The following is a 19054-nucleotide window of genomic DNA, read 5'->3' on the forward strand; positions in this document are numbered from 1 at the left end:
TTTCTGATCAGTCAATGTGCTGGCAAGGCTTGTGGTCGGTGTAAGAGAGATTATTTTTAAGACTGATGCACGTGGTCTAAGTTCTCCAGCTTTAATGTACGTATGTCACTTGGGCATCAGTAGGTCTTAGGTGGGGGTCTGTGCGGACACTGCTGTGCTGTTGCCATTGTGAGTAGAGAAGACACAGACTTGATCGGGGAATGAGGCCAGGAGAGGCTTCATCAGCCAGGAGAAAATGAGGACTGGAGCGTCCAGTTAGGTTGGAGAGAGAGGAGACAGGTGAGGTGAGAAAGGAATAGAATTGCGGGCTGAGACTAGAAAAATGGGAAGCCTTGAACAGTTCCAAGTGAGGACCCGTTGCAGAATTTAGTCCTGGGTGTGGCAGTGAAAACAGGATGGCTGCAGAAACCCTGGGAAGCACACAACCCTTGAACTCCCCGAGGAAGCAGACAGGATTTGGGGTGAAGTATGAAGTTTTCCAGTGAATAGGGGGTTGTAGATTTAAAGAGATGACAGTTCTGTGGAAGGACAGTGATGCCCATTCAGGACTTTTTACTAGAGAACCTAAGTTGGAAGTTGTCTGAGAGTGGCCCCCCGCTTGGATGCCTTTCCTTGTTACCAGTCTGCCCTACAGCATACGGGATTTTAGAATAAGCAGGCTCCAAGGTCTAGATGGTGAAAGTGAGAAGTTGAATCTTTAGGGGACATGTGTAAACGTAAGGGGGAGTTTTGGCACAACTTAAACGCTATCCTCTTGATCTTAAAAAAGGCTTAGTCTGGGGAGGAACTGGACTGGTAGCGCTATTGAGGTATTTTGCAATTACCAGAGCCCAGGACTCGTATAGAAACTGGCAAGTTCAGTTATTTTAAGTATCTGGGCCAGGAAACTGCAATTGCAGCAAGTGGCCTCTGGTTTATGATTCTAGCAGAGAAACAGCAATGGTGATTTTCTAATAAAAGCAATAAAAACATCCAGCCATGGTGTGACACTACTCAGTAGGCTGGGTAAAGGTAGGGAAGAAGTAGTCAAGGTCAAATGTGATTTCTACATTCTCAAAGTAGAGGTTAGCAACCCTTTGCATAAATTGATCTTGCCACTGGCATCTATAAATGGGACTAGAACTAATTTTTGAATTCTGTTCATTTTGAAAGAATGTCGCTGAAGAAAATACAAGGGTACTGTATTCCTTATATGGAGTCGTTGAACACAGTGGTACCATGAGGTCAGGGCATTATACTGCCTATGCCAAGACCAGAGCTGCGAATAGTCATCTCTCTAATCTCGTTCTCCATGGTGACATTCCACAAGGTAAAAGGTCTTGGAAAATTCTGGTATTCCGATTATGGCAAAACCAAAAAATAATGAACTTGAATCTTCCCATTTACATGTAACTTTCTCTCTACAGATTTTGAAATGCAGTCAACCAAAGGGCAGTGGTTTCACATCAGTGATACACATGTGCAAGCTGTGCCTACAGCGAAAGTACTGAACTCACAAGCGTACCTCCTGTTTTATGAGAGAGTGTTGTAATAGTTTCAGAGTGCTTTCTCCAGAAACAAGCTTATGGCTTTTAAAATGGCTGTAATTAATAACAATAATAATAAAGAAGTAAAGACTAACTGTAAAATCATGTTCACTTAAAATTAAACACATGCCAGAAGAAATCATGTTTATTAAAATATTGAAGGGAAAATACCTAAAAATTTACAATGGTTTTGTATTGTCATAGTGGTTTTTATTCTTGCTTCCAGTTTCTGGAAAGGATTCTGAATTCCTTAAGTCCTCTGTGATTAAATATGTCTGGGTGGTGGGTTGTAACATCAATAAACTGACTTATCCCCCAAAGCTTGTTTTATTACTTGGAGGATTTTAAGTTGTGTTCTTACCCTAGCAGGTAACATTTAAAAAAATGTTTCAGACTGGCTAATAAAACTTCAGGTGTATTTTTAAAAAGTGCTGATTATATAAGCGTAGACATTTGATATTGGCAATAATATATACTTGAAAGAAATATACTCGTTATTTACAATTCTGATGGCAGACAGTGTACGTAAGCTGCAGTGTGGGCCTAACTGCACTTGTTCTGTGCAGTTGTTAACGGACCCAAGGTAGACACTCCCAAGACTCTCAAGTAATTTGATACCAGGTCCCCCTTAATGCTAGCATGCCAGAGAAAATGTCTTTACCCAAGCCAGCCAGCACTGCCAAGTTGCTTATAATCCTAAGAGCCTTAATAGATACCAAGTTTGTTTAAACTTCCATTACTCTTAACACTTGTTGACTTTATCTAAGTCCCAGTCAGTCGTACTGCTCCCAAAATTCTTTCCAAATACCAAAAATATAAATTTTAATTTTTAAATATAAAACTTCAGTGTTACTCATAGACCTTACATAACCAACACATACAGTAGCCTGTGTCCCATAAAATCAGTTAACCTTTCATGTTTTTTCAAAACTCCTTACTGATCTTAATATATTAAGATCTACTTTATAAAAACTGACTTGCTTAATTTATCTCTAGTACCAGATCGATTTTCAGTTGTATTACAAATATCTTTACATTCTACTACTGGACTGTATTTTAAGTTAGCTATTTAACAGATCACTCACTGGTACTACAACAGGCCCTCTCAAGTCTTAGAATTCCCAGAGCAGAGCTGTGAAAAAACTGAAATCCAATCTGGGAGACGGACTTCCTGTAAAGGGAGACAGTAAATATTTTAGGCTTTGTAGGCCACTTAGTCTCTATCACTACTCCTTTACCCTGCCATTTCCTTATAGAAAGCAGCCATAGACCGTATGTAAATACACGAGCATGGCTGTGTTCCAAACGGGCAGCAGGCCAGCTATATATTGGAACTGGCCTCTTATTAAGTGGCTTGCCTGAGGTCCCACAGCTAATTTCATTACCAAGGTTGAGACAAACAGGTCATTCACATCCAAGAACACTGCTCATCAGACAATGAGGCTTTGATACCAACAACATGTTTATTGTATCATCCAGCTGAGGATATAAACACAAAACACTTCTTAATTTAAGGAAAATATGAAAACATCAGGCAATTCCTAGACTACTACTACAAATGTAGTCTTCACCTATAGTAAAATCTAAGCCAGTCAATCATTTTGGTCATCATCCCAGTCTTTCTTCCCACTTGGAGGTTTGGGCCCACCGGCTGGTTTTGCCATGATGATCTGGAAAAGCAAAAACAAGTATATACTTATAAACTTTACCTTTAAAATGAAGAGAAAGAATATTTTTCTACTAGACTGATTCAAGATGAAGCAATCCTCTCAATATAAGCAATCTGTTATGTACTGCATATGAGACACTATCACAAAGTTGTTAGCTTCCAGCAATGTTTTGACGGCTCTTGTGGACATTAACAGCAGCAAAATCCAAACACGTTAGTGAAGGGCATTCTAAGACATGCACTTCAGTAACTCAATAACCCTAGCCAAATGTGAAAAATACCTGCATGCATTACTAATATAAATCAGTTTGGCACCTGATTTGCTATTTATATATGAAGTTCGTCTTGCCAATCATCTTTATCCCAATTTCCTTGTGGTTTAGGAGCTTTAGGTCCACCTGCCAGTTTTGCCATTATAATCTAAAGTGGTTGGTACATAAATTAAATATATATATGAAAGTTCAACCCTGAAATTTCCTAGTACCTGTAAATGAAACCATTCAAGTGGCAGGAAGTGCGTATTCATAAACAATTATCCAAATATGTAGAGTTTCCTGGTAACTTAAAAGAACATGCCAAGAAGCCCCTAATTTTTCTAGAATGCACTAATCACCAAGTATGTTCCAAGTATAACCATCTATCATTTTTAAAGGATTTATTTGGGAGAAAAAAGAGGGGTAGTGGCAGCTTTGGGCTCAAATTTGGAAGAATCTAAATTAAATTAGCTGGCTTTCCTCAAAGTAGAACTCTCAAACTCTAATGTACATTCTGAATCTCTAACCTGAAAATAGTATTCATTGCTTCCCAAATTTATAGGACTAAGATCCTTCTGTAGAACATCAAGGGGTCTTGCTTGTGTCCCAAGCAACACAAACCGTAAAACATGTTCACTACCACTTCCACCAATAGATTGAACACCCCTTTTTTCAGAAGCTTCTGCAGGAAATCTAAACTTGAAATTCTTCATATAACATTTCATTAATTGAGGTTAAATTCAGGCTGAATTAAAGGTATTAGGTACAGTTTTAGAACCTGAGTGTAGCTTGATAAAACCAAACATTCTCAGAACAGTTCTCAGACTAGTAGGCATCAATCACCAGAAAGCTTATTTAAAATAGACTGCTGGGCCTCCTCCCAGAGTTTCTGATTCAGTGGGCCTGTTAGGGGCCCTGAGAATTTATTTATATTTTTAGCAAATTCTTAGGTGATTTTTTTTTTTTTTAAGATTTTATTTACTTATTTGACAAGAGACAGCGAGAGCAGGAACACAAGCAGGGGGAGTGGGAGTGGGAGAGGGAGAAGCAGGCTTCCCACTGAGCAGGGAGCCCGATGTGGGACTCGATCCCAGGACCCTGGGATCATGACCTGAGCCGAAGGCAGACGCTTAACGACTGAGCCACCCAGGCGCCCTTCTTAGGTGATCTTGATGCTGTTGGTTTGAGAACTGTAATTTCAGAACGAGTGAAATAAACATCTGAACAAAGATGAATCCAGCCCTAAGTTATTCAATACTTAAAACTTGATTCGTAAGTCCCTCTCCCAAATGTATACTATACAAAATAACAATCTTAAAAGAGTACAAGTTCATTATAGTAACAAACGGGTTACTGATAGTGGATGGGTTCTTCAGATATTTGAAAAAGTCCAGAGACACACAACAATCAACATCCTGCTCTACCATAAAACAAAACAGGCATCCCAGTTTAAAACCAAAATTGAGAACTGCCTCTGTGATCAAGGCACTTGTGTTATTACAATTACTGTCTCAGTTGGATGACTGACATTCAAAAAGTTCCTCAGTTAAGGAACTCCCACTATTAGAATTCCAGTTTACCTCATGCTTCAATGTACTTAGCTTCTCCTGTCCCCTTCTATTTTTAGTATAACTTTTAGAAAAACCATTTTCTTCGGCCTGCACTATCACTATTTGAGAACTCCAAAACCACATTCTACTGGAAACTACCTGATACACTGATATAAACACACCCTATTAATAAATCTAGGACATGAACATCTAATTTGTTTATTTCCAGTGAGTTGAAACTGGATATCGTTCCATTTTTTGTCATTTCAAGGACCAAAAGTAGGAAAAAAGTTATTTCTATTGAGATAGAATGTTTTACTATAATTATCAACAATAACCAGTCCTTGTTATGCTTAGAATAAGTCTCATCTCCTCTCCATTATTTTCTTATAACTTGTTTCTCCGAATATTAATTTGGCATGATTTTCACCTAATGGATTTATAACCATGCCCCTCACAATTACCACTTTCTACTAAGTACTTAAAAATAACTCACTGCTTAACAATCAGTTCTAGAATTCTGAAGGAAAATGGATTTCAAAAAACACCTTTTGAAAAATCCCCTTTGAATTGAGGCTCATTATCTGAACCTAGAAGAGTCCTGACCATTTTCCTCCTTGCCACAGTATCCTTCCTGCCACCCCCTACAAAAAAATTGCGAGAAAATATTATGATTTTTGACACTTTTTAGTTCCTCAAAACATAGTTTGTCATAGCAGAAAGAATCCTATGCACCTAGGTCCTAGCAACTCCATGGACGACTAGAGGCTCCATTTTCCTTAAAGCTGGTGGCACGCCCGTGCTTCAGGGATTCATGGGCCTTCCACGTGACACAGTGAACTCCGAGTCTGCATGTTATTTGTAGAAAGGGGTTCCCAGGCTAAGAAACGCCTGAAAACTGTGAACTTGTTTTATCCATTCCAGTTTAAAAACAGCAAAGGCTTCTTTCACTGAAAAGATACTCATTTATTTTAGCTGAAATATACTAAACACAACTTAAAACTGTAACAGAAAAAAAACCCAAACTTTTTTGGGGGCACTTTAGCATCTCTAAGATGAAAAATAAAGGAAAACGCCTTTGGCTAGAATAACCAGCTCAATGAAAATACACTATTGATCCATATGAAAATCAGTACTTTTAAAGATCAAAATCTCTCGTCACTCACCTGATCCACTCTGAGCACAGTGACGGCAGCATTCGTAGCCAGTTTGATAGCCCAGTATTTTCCCAAGTAAGTGTCTAGAATACCAGCTTCCAACATGTCCTTTACAGCAGGAACTTCAGCCTGTCAGCACAAAAACAATTTTCATTCTTTCACTTTAAATTGTTGAATGTGAAAATGTTTAGCTCAGTAATAAAAACACACGGCTTATGTAGAAAGTTGCCAGATGAAAGTACTCTCTTACGCACACTATAAAACAAAGGTTATTTAAAGGGAAACGATGTCAGACAAACTCTATCAAAGCTTTTGTTATGAAAATCATTTGCTTACAGATCAGAACATTTTCTGACTTTCCCCTTTTTTAAACTTACTCTTTCATTTTTATGTTTTATATTCACAAAATAAGTTCATAGTGTTTGTTTTTTCAAATACCTCAATATCTAATCCAACATTCTTATTTCCTTCTTGATGTACTGCATAAAGTTTGGAGATGACTTCATTGGCCTTAACTCCAGAATTTTCTGCCAGTGCCCGGGGAATAGCTTCAAATGCCTCAGCAAACTTCTTAATGGCATACTGTTCAAGTCCAGGACATGTCTAAAACAAAAATGTGTTTAGCACTGTATTTTATTTTATTTATTCAAGGAACACGACAAGAGTCAATTTATACAGAGAAAGCTATACCTCTCCATATGATGTGATCTGCTTGGCTAACTCAATTTCTGTTGCTCCACCTCCAGGAACAAGGCGTTTATCCTAGAATATGTAGTAAAAAAAAATTTACTAAGAAGCAGTTTATAGTTTTCTAATCTTCTCAGATTCCAGTACTCCACCACACTAGAGCTTTTAATCAGGCATTGTTACACAAATTCTAATTACAAATTTTATAATAATGGAGTGACTTGGGCAAATTACTTTATAGTACCTAGGGTCTGGTATATAAAAAGGGAGAACCAAAGTTAAGAATGGGAACAGCACACAATACCTTACCTGCATTTCCACAGACAAAGCACTAAGAATAATACTTAAGAAACTAAAGGTACATTTAAAATAAAAAACCATGAACTAACTTTTTCCAGCAGTTAAAGTCAAAAGCCTTGCTTTGCGGTTTTTATTTTTTTTGCATAATCATTTCAGAAAACTATCATACTCATCAGCAACGGACACTTTGGCTTTAAGTAAAAAAGGTACTTTGCTTTTATATAAGCCGTTCATTTTGAAGTTCTCTGCCAACTATGTTTGAAACCTTACAAATTACTAAATTAAAAGTACTGCTAATACTGACCCTTGTGAGAACTTTGAAAGTATTAACACCATCATCTACTGCCCTTTCTATATCATCCATCAGATTGTCTGTAGAGCCTCGAAGCACTATGGTAGAAATGGCACCATCTTCCTTTTCTGTCAAGAAATTTAAATATATGAATACAAGCAAATGAACAGCCCATACTTACATAAACATACTTGACCATTTCTACATACCATGCTTAAAAACCACCACCTGTGTGTCTCCAACTTCTGAGAGGTAAACACTGTCACAATGTCCCATTTCTTCAAGAACAGGAGGAGTCTAAGAGAAAGTGACTGTTATAATAAAAATAATTCAAATAGGTTCAATTACATTTTAATGTTGTCCAAAATACATACCAATCTAGGAAGAGCTGTAGCACCGACTGTTTTACATAGCCTTCTGAGATCCCATTTTGAATTCAACCTTTAAAAAAACCCAAAGACCTTACTTAAATTCCATCAGATACCATAACAAAATGCAGAGATGAAACAGGCAACTGTACGTTGGTCCCCAAATCACATTCTTGATTCTGAATTTAAGCTCAATAGGTCTGGACTGCACATGTAATCCAGACATAGGTCTACGTAGATGGCATTATTCTAGAATTGGGAGAGTTCGAGTCTCACTAGAATGTCACGAATTATAGTTCTAAAACACTAAGGCAGGCCTGGTATATAGGAACCTTCTGCTTCACTCTGGGTAATCGCGTAAGCCCCAAGGAAGAGAAGAGATTTACACTGCGTATTTGGTCAGGTGCTAGGAGGGGTGGGAATGGGTAGGTAAGCTGTCTCCTGTGCCCCATAAACGGGTTTATGGATTAGAAGTTACGTTCCAGATCCCATACCCTGACCATGTGCACCAAGCTTGAGTTTGGTCTCTCAAGCTGCAGCTTTTGCCTGGAATGCTTTTTCCCCCCCTCCCTCTTCAAATAACGTATGTTGATTGGTCCTTCAGCTCTCAGTATAAATGTAAGTTTTCTTACAGGTGTTTCCTGTCCCTCTAGATCAAGTTAAGTCCTGCTATTATTTGATCCAATATCTTCTACTTGCCCTTTTTTAAGTCATGAATTCATGGGGTGTTGAAGGTGTTTGGTGTTTCACCACCAAAAGGCTATTTACAATACAGGTTAATAGAATGCAGCTCTCACCTCACCAACATGATATTGTACTTGTTTGCATAATGAAGAGCCATGTCTGCCACTTTGCCACCTGTTACAATTACATTCGCACCGGTATCAGCTATTGCTTTGACTTGTGCATCCATGAGATTTTCTTCTCCCTTACTAAAATTCATCAATTCTTCAGCAGTCTTTATCAATACTGTTCCCTAGCAAAACAAGCAAGCATGCTCTTTAGAACCATTTTACCACTTTGGTGTTCGATGTCATAGAGTGATATTTTACTGAATAAAGATTTGGCGAAAAAAATAGGAAAATAATTATACACGCATTGTGAAACAATACAAAATGTGTATGAAACTCATAAAAACTCAGCTTACTGCTAGAGCCCCCCAACTCCTAAAACTGATGCATTTTGCTCTGACAGGCACTTTGTAGAAAAGTGGGAGAAACACTGTTATTTTAGATATATTGGGCAGGTGGTCTTGGCATTTCTTTTCACAAACGTCAATTGGTGTACCAAAATCACCACGTTGTGATTCTCGAAGTTTTTCTAAACTTTCCTAAAATGATTCCCCCTGGCCCATCTACAAACTGTGAAACTTTTAAAACCATCAACTCAGATTTTAAGAATTCCAGGGACAAAGACAGAAGTGACCTATAAACAAGAACTTCAAACTTCCTAACAATGTATTTTTAAAAACAAACCTATTATTTTCAAATTATATTAGCATGTTTGTTTCAGAATGCTATAGGATCTCAAGTTCTAAATATACTAATGAAGAGCACATAGTACTCCTATTCCGTGAGCATTTTACTTGCTGAGCAAGTACTTACAGGAGTCAAGAGGTGTATATTAGAACATAAACTATACTGCTACCATTTCATGTTTCAAATTTAGTATATGAATTAGGTATCCAAAAAAGAACAGGAATCTGATTTTAAGAAATACAATCCTGCAATCTTCAATAATTATGCAGTAGAGCAATCTCTACCTAAAAACTTAAGAATCATAAAACATTAATCTGAAAAGGCAGTGTCAAAAAATTTACCTTTAATTTTAAGGTTTTGAAGTCTACATACCTTAGTTTCAGTTATCATGCCATCGAAAGGACAAGAGTACACTGCTATTTTCGCATTTTTGACAGATGTTACATCACCTTCGGTTTCCTTCTTAAAAACCATGCCATGTAATACCGAGGAAGAATAGATGCCAGAGCCCTAAGATTGAATACGAAAGTCATCCGTGATCTCCTCAAAGTAACATCAGGGCTCAGTTGTTTATTTTGCATGTACCAAAAAGACCTGTTTCTAAATAAATATACCATGGAATTGACTCCTGGTAATAAGGAGTGGGGTGGTGGGCGGAAAGCACGAGTCTGCTTGAGGTAGAAATCACTCTGAGAATGAGCCACTGTTAAGAAGGCGGCGGGGGGCCTTCAGGGCACTGGGAGCAAGCAAAGACCGAGAACAACTGCTCTGAGCCATTCATTCTCTCACTCACCAAATACTTGGTGCCAATGTAGCAGGCACAGCTGTTAGTACTGGGGATAGAAGAGGGAACAAAGCAAAGTTTCTGATCGTACAAGCTTATAATTTAATGGGGGAGGAGGAGGTAGTGCATGGAGTCAGAAAATGCACAGCATCTATATAAATAACACAGCAGGTATATTTATATAAGCAAACAACTGAAATTATAAATTTTACTATAGGAAACACAAAATTAAAAAAAAAAACCTCATTTCAATACTAACATTAAGATGTGAATTCTATTATTGTAGAGCAACAGAACTTCATCTCATTTGAAACTGGCTTCTAAGTTTATTGTTTTAATTCAACACATATGAAAAATGTAAGACATGTGATACTTTGTTTATACGCCATTCTCAACCTTCAAGTTGTCATGGAGAGATGAGGACTTTACAAGGAGATAATATATCAACCACCTTTAAAATTTAACCTACTATCAGAAGTCACAAATGATACCTCAAAAGGCACAAAGTCCTAAATGTTCAAAACCTGGGGTAAAATTTAGGTTTGGATGAACGCATTTTTCCTTTCTGCAAAATATAATTGACCTATGTAGACAACACTGATGCATTTTCTAAACTTACCAGAATCTTACAAACTCTGATGTTATCAACATTGAAATGGCCGGAATCAGGAAAAATAGACACTGTTAAGAAAATGAGACATTATCAAAAGATACATCGGAACAACAGAGAAAATATCTTAGTCTCATTAAGACATTTTAATTTTGGAGCTTTTCATTTACTGATATACTCACCACATGCCTGAGCAATAAGCTTGGCCAGAAACACTTCATTACCATATTGTTTACTCATTATGGAGGTATGAAGCAGAGATGACACTTCATCAACATCTCGAAGATTTTTTGCAGAACAACACACTAAATCAGGAAGAATCTCATGGGCTTTTCTGCAGGCTATTTCGTAACCTTCTATGACCTTAAAAATAAAGAGCAAAAACATTTCTTCAAAAGACTTAATTTTGACAAGACTTAAAAAATAGCTTATTTTGGTAACCCAAGGAATACGGGTATTTGTTTTCCAAATATAATGACAAAGTATACTTTCAGAATAGCATCAATGGCATAGCCTACTAACCAAGAGTTCAAGCTTTTGTGATGGCCCGAATTTGAATGCTAACTGCCACTTATAGATTTTTCTAAATTTCCCTTTCCTCATCTAAAATAAAATAAGAATTTTAATAGGCCATACTCATAGAGTTCTTGTAAGAATAGGATAAGATACTGCACGTAAGGCACATGTGCTCCAAGAAGTGGCACAAGTAAACCGCTCAATATTAACTATTATTACAATGATGATTCTTACGGTATGTATATATATATATAGGCACAAATTAAATAGGAGTACATTATAAAATGAACACTTGCCTCTGAAACTGACAGGCCAATTCTCAGAAGCTCCTCAGCTAGTTCCAGAAGGGCTCCAGCAAATACCAGAACAAAGTTCGTGCCATCTCCAACCTCTTGCTCTTGCATGTGAGAGGCCATTACAATCATTTTTGCAGCAGGATGCTGTACCTGGTAGAAGGGTTTTGAATTTAAATATCAAAAACATTTGATCCTTAAAGCAACACTAAGTTTTTCATTTCCATTCCTTCTTAAATTAACAGACTCCAATCTCCCCGTGGGCTAGGTAACTCCATTCAGTCATACTGCTATATATTATAGCGTGGTCCCAAGAAGACAATCCAAATCCCTCTGAGACTATCAGCACAAATGCATTACTACAAATGAAAACAACTTCTTAAAACTGCATCTTCTTTCGATGGTCAGTTATCCAGTACATACAACTTCACACATAAGGTTAAGAAAATTATTACATGCATAAATTAAAGATTTATTTCAGAGAGAGAGAGCAGGAGCGTGTGTGCATGCACAATGGGGGGCGGGCAGAGGGAAAGAACCCCAAGCAGAATCCCTGCTAAACTGAGAGCCCAATGCAGGGCTCAATCCCTGGACCCTGAGATCAAGACCTGAGCTGAAATCAAGACTTGGATGCTTAACCGACTGAGCCACCCAGCTGCCCCGTTGCTATGGTTTTATTAAGGCAATATTCACACCATCCCTGAATAATTTCTGAGTCCATTTTAGTGCCCAACATTAACACTTACAATGACTAGTCTTTCCATAAACATCTTGTGCAATTAAATTTGTTTTGTTCACCATATTATTTTAAAAATAAACTGTTATTTAAGCAAGTAGAGAAATGTTAACATACCTACAGTTTCATTCAAAAAGATTAAGCTCTGATGCTTTAAGAGCTAAGTTCAGGAAAATTCCTTGAAGTTGAAAATATCTTTCAGCTACAAAGCAGCTAGATGAGGAATGGCTCTCTGATGTTCAGGTGCCAGACCTTTCTCACAACCTTGCCGGCAGTTATCTATTCTACAGACTCTGTAACATCAAAACTGTAGGTGAACAAAGCTAAATGCCACCAACTGTTTTATTTTCACAAAGCCAAAAAAATAGTTTTTTTTTTTAAAACCACTGTTTTATGTATCAGCTATTTCTGCATTATGAAATAATTCACTTCAGTGTCCTACTCTAAAAATGAGACAAATACTCAACTTGATATGATTATTAGCAAATATGCTTTTATCACATCCAATCCTCCATAAATTAATAACTTGTGAGGTTTTTAAATTTAAGTGGTAAGATGTTAAAACTAAAGAGGACACCATAATTAGGAAAACTGATATAATAAACTTTGAAGCTGGGGGAGGGGGGAGTCCCTTATTGTCCTAAGACGTTTTTTCTATGTCAATATATACTTAATTTTTGACATCACCAAAACATTCCTTGATTTCAAAGAAATAACTTACTTCTAGCTCTCTTAAAATAGTGGCTGCATCATTTGTCACAAACAACTTCTCCAGGTGGTTGATAACCATTTTGTTCATTCCTGAAAAAAAAAGAAAAGTTAGAAAAAGAAATCCATTATCGTTCAAATCTTTCTCCAAATACCCAAGAAAACCTAGTCAAGAAATATAAGCTTGTATCTATTTTTTAAAATAACTATAAAAATTCGACACATATTATTTACTCTTTAAAACTCTATTAGCCTAAATGCACCCCCATATTATTCCTGTCCTTTCTAACCTCCTAATGTTTATTAGGGAGGACGTCTATCTTCTCATATTTTTGTTCAATAAATGTAAATTACGTTAACATAAAGACCAAAAAATCTACTTAAAAGTATAGTTTTATTGTTTTCCATACATGTGTACCAATTACATTCAGTTGATGGTAGGAGGCAAAAGAGAACTTTCTTCCTTACATTAGGTATCATCTCAATAGTGAAAGCACCATAATTTTTCTATCCTTTCAATTATGATAAAAAATAACATTTTGAATCCTATTTTTCTAAAGAGACCTGAGTTGCTGGTTAAAAACTGAAAACACTACACTGGTGGCAATAAACTATGAAATTACTTCTGTATGGTGGCTAATACTCTCATTTTATGTATAATATTCTCAGAGTAAGTGTGAAGAAGCTAGTACACAAAATTCTATCACTGTATCTTTTAAAAACATGAACCTGGAAATTACCATTTGGTCCATATGCTGTACGAGTTGTTTGGGCAAGCTCCTTGCAAGCCTGTATGTTCCTGTACACAGCCTCTTCTAATCCGGAAAAATGCTGTAAAAAAAAACAAAAACAAATCCCGCTTCTGATTAGACAGAACAGTGAAACACAAGGATTTTCTTCATCTTAAAATGGGTATAATAATAATAGTACCTACCTACAGGACTGCTGAAATAATAATCAAGCAAGGCTTACGTGAGGAAAGCATGGTGCTTGCTATTCATAAATGATCCATAAATTTGCTCACTGGCTGAATAAAGTGACATTTTTAGGGACCACAGGTACCTGCTTACACATCAAAACATAAAGCCTATAATTTTTTTTTTCAAATGTAGTCAAAGTGCAGGGAAGAATGCTGTGATTGATCAGTGAATGCAGATGAGGTATTTCAGGTAAAAATACCTTTTCAGTTTATCATTACTTTTTGACTCAATTTGAAAATATGGTATGAATACTTTTATTATGTTAGGAACCTAAGCATTATAAAGCCAGCAGTCTTCTGTTTGTTGGGAATTTCCACTTAACATACCTGCCCCCAAATGTTTAGTATACAGACTTCTGAATGCTTTTGTGAATCGGAACACAATCCTAATGCATCCATACTGAAAAACTGCTGAATTCCTCACAATATGAAAATTCTCAAACTTTATACCTGACTTCTTTTAGAATTGGGATTTACCTGTGGCCTCAGATGGGTTTCATGAGCCTCCTGTTTGTTCATGCGAACATTTTTCTAGAGTTGCTATGCCTAACATAGTAGTCATTAACCACATGTGGTTATTTAAATAATTAAAATTAAAAATTCAGTTTCTCGGGATGCCTGGGTGGCTTAGTCGGTTAAGCATCTGCCTTTGGCTCAGGTCATGATCCCAGGGTCCCGCTTCTCCCTCTGCCTGCAGCTCCCCCTGCTTATGCTCACACTTGCACTCTCTTTGACAAATAAAATCTTAAAAAAAAAATTCAGCATCTCAATTGCACTAGCCACAGTTCAAGTGTGGCTTGAAAAAAAATTCAGTATCTCAACTGCACAAGCCACATGTGGCTAGTGGATACTGTACTAGACAGAACTGATATAGAACATGTCCATCATCATGGGTAGTTAGTTCTATGAGATGGCTGTATTCTAGAGCATAAGGTGTGGCTTTTATAATATTCATAAAAGGAACTGATCTGCATCATGTTAATAACCATTACTTTAGAAGCAATGTCTTCAGAGTTGAGAGCTGAACTCTTACAATAGCACTTAGTCTGATCTTGCTTACACGCTGGCTTTTTCCCTCACCCATTCTCTGAGGAACAGCCATGTGATCATAAATTGGATCCCATCAATGGTTTCCCATCACTCTTACGATAAAATGTAAAACCCTCCTCAGGTCTACAAGGTCCTACATGTTCTAGTCCTTACCTACAGCTTCTCTAAATTCATCTCTCACCATTCTTGCTTTCCCTTAATGAGGTTCAACCCCATCACCTTTCTGTTTTAACAGGTCAAACTCATTTCATCCTTAGGGCCTTTGTACCTACTAGTTTCTCAGCCTGGAACACTGCCCTGTTTAATCTTGGCTGTTTCCTTTCATCACTCAGTACTGAGCTAAGAGTTCTTCCTTGAACATCTTACTTAATTGTTCTATCTACCCATGACCCTTCATTTTTTTCAGGGGGAGGCAGACTTTCGTACTTCCTGTCATTCTCTACTACAGTACTTTCTATCGAATCTTTTTTTTTTTTACAATACTCTTTATTTCTTTCATCAGTATTTGAAATTATCCTTACTTGTCTCAAAAGAATAAAAACTACGAAAAATTCAGTCTCACTTTTTAGAAGAGTCAATGTCATTACCAGCAAAGCTATTTTACTAGTATTTACATTAAACCCTGATATTTGATACACTCGTGTTATCCCAAGTGTATTCTGCCAACAAGAACCTAGTTCCCTAACACTGTTACTGTAAACTGAACCACAATGATCTATATTTCTTGAATTAAGTATTGGAAATTTGGGGGACAAATAAAGGAACACTTTGAACACAGAGACAAACTTATCAGTAGTATACTGAGATATTTTAAAGAACTTATGTTCTTGAAATGACGTTCACGGTCTGACCACAAAACAAAAAGTTTTAATTAGTCCAGGGTGTCCCGTATACTTAACACGGTAAGCCAAAGAGTTACACCTCAAAGCTACCATCTTTTGCTTCATTTAAAGAGCAAAGCAAGACCTGAGGGTTGGTTTTACATCAAACTAGCTAATCTAAGTTGGGACCAGAACCCATTTGAATTCAGAGTAACGTTTTTCCTACCATAACGAACTACTACGAAAGAACCGGGCAGCCCTCCCCCTATCCCTCATCTGAAGGAAAGCTGTCAACAACTGGCCCTTGTCCCTCTCCTCGGATTACCCACACCTTGAACTGTGTCAATCGGCTTCGCCGTTCCCAAAGCAATTTCACCTACGTTATTCGACTTCACCCTCAAAACACCCTTTACAGGTGGAGAGCCAAATCAAACCCCGTTTTCGGGATGGAGGAAAATGCACTAGCTACTTTCCGCTTGCCCGGCTAGGAAGCATAGTACGCGAATTCTGTGGCCTTACCCCTCTCTCGCCGCCTCTGCCCCTTCGACCATTCCCAACGTCGGGGAAGAACGGAAACGCCCGCGGGCCTCGGTGGCCGAGACTCCCCACGCCTCCCAGAACACCTCCCTTTCTGGAATCTTCTTTTCCTCCGACCGCTGTGCCCGGGGAGCACACCCGGCCCGTTAGCAGGCCCCTCTCCTTCGCTCCAGCCGCCGCAGCCCTACGGTAACTCTCCTACCTCACTCCCTCTTCCTCCATGCCTTACCTTCGCTCCTTCCTTGAGCATCTGGGCAAAGCCCGGGGCCTTGGGGACGTGAAGCGCCATGGCCTCCGCAGGTAGCCGTTCACGCGCTCGCTCAGAGAATCCGGGAGGAAGCGAGGGGCACGCAAAGCCTCCTGGGGACGCAGCGTGCGGCAACCTCACGCTCCTCCTTTCTCTCCAGCTGGGCCCGCCTCTTCCCTGGCCGCCTGGTCTGAAGCCTCGCGAGAAAAAACAGTGCCTGCAGCCAGAACTGAGTTGACGATCCTCGATCACATCGATCGATTGGGCCGCTCGCAGAACGCGCCCTCGGTCTTCCGGCTGGCAAACGGGCCAGCGACCTGGCGGTATATTAACCCCGTTGCTGAGACTCCAAGGTCGGGACGTTTGGTGTTTTGCTATTTCTCACCTGGAACCCGATCCTCTTAAGATTAACTTGCGCGAAATCTTCCAGACCCACCCCCAACATCAGGGCAGGTGTGCCTTTTTTCTCCGAGGCGGAGCACCTGTTCTCCTCCACCGAAATCTGTCGCTGGGCGTCCGCTCTGTCTTGGGCACTGTGGGAAGCTCTGGCGACTTTAGGGCGATAAATAAAATCTGTAGGAATAACGATACACCGAATGCGCTCATATGTGCCAGGCTCTGTGCTATTTACTTTACGTGCGGTGTTTTAGCTAACGGTTGATCTTAGGAGTTCACTGTTACTACCTCCTTTTGCTACGGGGAAACCGACGTTTACAATTTGTTCAAGATCACAGCGCTAATAATGTTAAACCTAGGATTCCTACCCAGATCGGACTGATTACAAAATACGAGTTCTTAACCATTACCTATATTCCTCTTTTCTGCTTCTTCCTGGAAATATAAATCTATTTTATGCTCCCAGAATCTTAAAACTCGATCTCTGTGTCTTCCCAAATCAACATATGGTTGATTTCAGCAAGGTTGAATGTAGTATTTTTAGGAATAATTGCACTCCATGAAAGTAATCCACTCTTGTTAAAATACAGAAAACGTGAAGCAGAACGTTTTGGCTCGACTTTTGTTCTTTGACTCGGACACTTGCAAATTGCTTATTTTTTTAAAATTGGGACAGTTTTGCTGTGCCTTAAGGAATTATCAGATGCATCAAGTGTATCATCAGTTATAACTTCTAATAAGCACTTAAAATACATAATTATTGAAATAAAACTTTTTTTTTTTGCCATGTCAAATCAAATGATACGTGAACCACTTGTTGGGAAACATTATAAGATATCAGGGATTCTCAAAAGTGTGGTCCAGGCACCTCTGAGGCTCACCCAGACCTGAGGGTCCTCAGGAGAAAACTGGTTTTATAAGACTAAGACATTTGTTTTCTCATTCTTTAATTGGGGAGTTTTCCAGAGATGCACGATGTGTGTGATTAAAACAGTTTGAATGTAAAGGGCATGAGAAGCCAGGTATTATTAAGCCAAATATAAAAGAGATTTACAAAAATGTAAAACAATGCCACTCCTCATTATTTGGTTTTGAAAAATAGAATTTTATTTTATTTTATTTTATTTATTTTTTTAAAGATTTTATTTATCTATTCATGAGAGACACAGAGAGAGAGAGAGAGAGAGGCAGAGGGAGAAGCAGGCTCCCAAGGAGCAGGGAGCCCGATGCGGGACTCGATCCCAGGACTCTGGGATCATGACCTGAGCCGAAGGCAGACGCTTAACCATCTGAGCCACCCAGGTGCCCGAAAAATAGAATTTAAAAAAAAGGATTATTTACATATTTCTAGAGAGAGAGAGTGAGAGAGCACACACGAGTGGGGGGAGGGGCAGAGGAAGAGGGAAAAGGTGTGAAGGGGACTACCCCCTGAGGGGGAAGCCTGAGGGGGGCAGGTAGGGGAGGCTCCCACCACCCTGAGATCCCTCTCCCTCTGCCTCTCCCCTTCCCCCCTTCCCCCCCCATTGTTCATGTTCTCTCTCTCAAATAAATCTTAAAAAAAAAAAAAAAAGATTTACACTGAAACCAGAGGTACTATAAGATTGCAACACAGGCTGTGGGATACCACGGCTAACTTTTTATATTCTGCCCCTCTATTCTGCGGGGGATAGAATAGGATGATCCATGCCCCTTCAGAACCCTGGAGATGGTGAGAAACTGCTTCCTGACAGCTTTCCAGAGGGGCTAGGGAGGTGTTGAACTTTAGACCCAAGATGGAGCCACTCTTGTCCAGGGTGCCACATCAGCAAACTGAAACTTAGACAACTTTTGTGTCCCTGGAAACACTCTCTGCCCAGAAATGCAGTATATCCAGTCAGCCAATCCCCAAATGCCAAGCCAACCCTGGGCCTTCTCATTCCAAACAAGGTTGACTATGTGGCCCCAGACAATCAGAAATTATCTATTTGTCTTGTTCTTATTCTTTATCCTATAAGAGCTTTTTGCCTTGCACTCCACTTTGCGGTTCTCCAAAAGGTGACTCTTCATAAAGTTCGAACTGAAGTTTGTTTTTATCACCTACATTGTCTTCTTTGATA

The 19054-nt window shown here is 38.8% G+C and overlaps 2 protein-coding genes across 9 annotated transcripts in view; one reads left to right on the top strand and one right to left on the bottom strand.

The window, feature by feature from the left end:
- The window catches only part of USP16 (ubiquitin specific peptidase 16), a 30604-nt gene extending 28743 nt beyond the window's left edge, over positions 1–1861 (top strand). For all 8 annotated transcript variants that reach the window (XM_027584703.2, XM_027584705.2, XM_027584706.2 and 5 more), the window contains 2 exons: positions 1153–1309; positions 1407–1861. In XM_027584703.2, the coding sequence (XP_027440504.1) occupies positions 1153–1309; positions 1407–1531 (282 nt within the window). In that variant the 3' untranslated portion in view covers positions 1532–1861. The remainder of the gene's footprint in view (positions 1–1152; positions 1310–1406) is intronic.
- A 1108-nt stretch (positions 1862–2969) lies between these two features.
- Positions 2970–16706, bottom strand: CCT8 (chaperonin containing TCP1 subunit 8). Its single transcript, XM_027586827.1, has 15 exons — positions 16545–16706; positions 13669–13759; positions 12942–13021; positions 11488–11637; positions 10858–11038; positions 10685–10746; positions 9654–9791; positions 8601–8779; positions 7810–7876; positions 7645–7732; positions 7448–7563; positions 6847–6918; positions 6595–6759; positions 6166–6285; positions 2970–3196 (listed from the first exon to the last, which is right to left on the bottom strand). The coding sequence occupies exons 1-15, from the start codon at positions 16602–16604 to the stop codon at positions 3119–3121; spliced, it is 1647 nt and encodes a 548-aa protein (XP_027442628.1). The 5' UTR covers positions 16605–16706; the 3' UTR covers positions 2970–3118.
- Between the last annotated feature and the right edge of the window lie 2348 nt (positions 16707–19054).

The sequence above is a fragment of the Zalophus californianus genome, chromosome 1 (assembly GCF_009762305.2).
Source record: "Zalophus californianus isolate mZalCal1 chromosome 1, mZalCal1.pri.v2, whole genome shotgun sequence".
Classification (NCBI taxonomy): Eukaryota; Metazoa; Chordata; class Mammalia; order Carnivora; family Otariidae; genus Zalophus; species Zalophus californianus.

Coding starts and splice junctions, on each gene's coding strand:
- CCT8 (XM_027586827.1), bottom strand. CDS start 16,604: ATGGCGCTTCACGTCCCCAAGGCCCCGGGCTTTGCCCAGATGCTCAAG. Junction 10,747..10,857: donor GCTTATTGCTCAGGCATGTG/GTGAGTATATCA, acceptor TTTTCTTAACAG/TGTCTATTTTTCCTGATTCC. Junction 3,197..6,165: donor CTGTGCTCAGAGTGGATCAG/GTGAGTGACGAG, acceptor TTGCTTTTCCAG/ATCATCATGGCAAAACCAGC.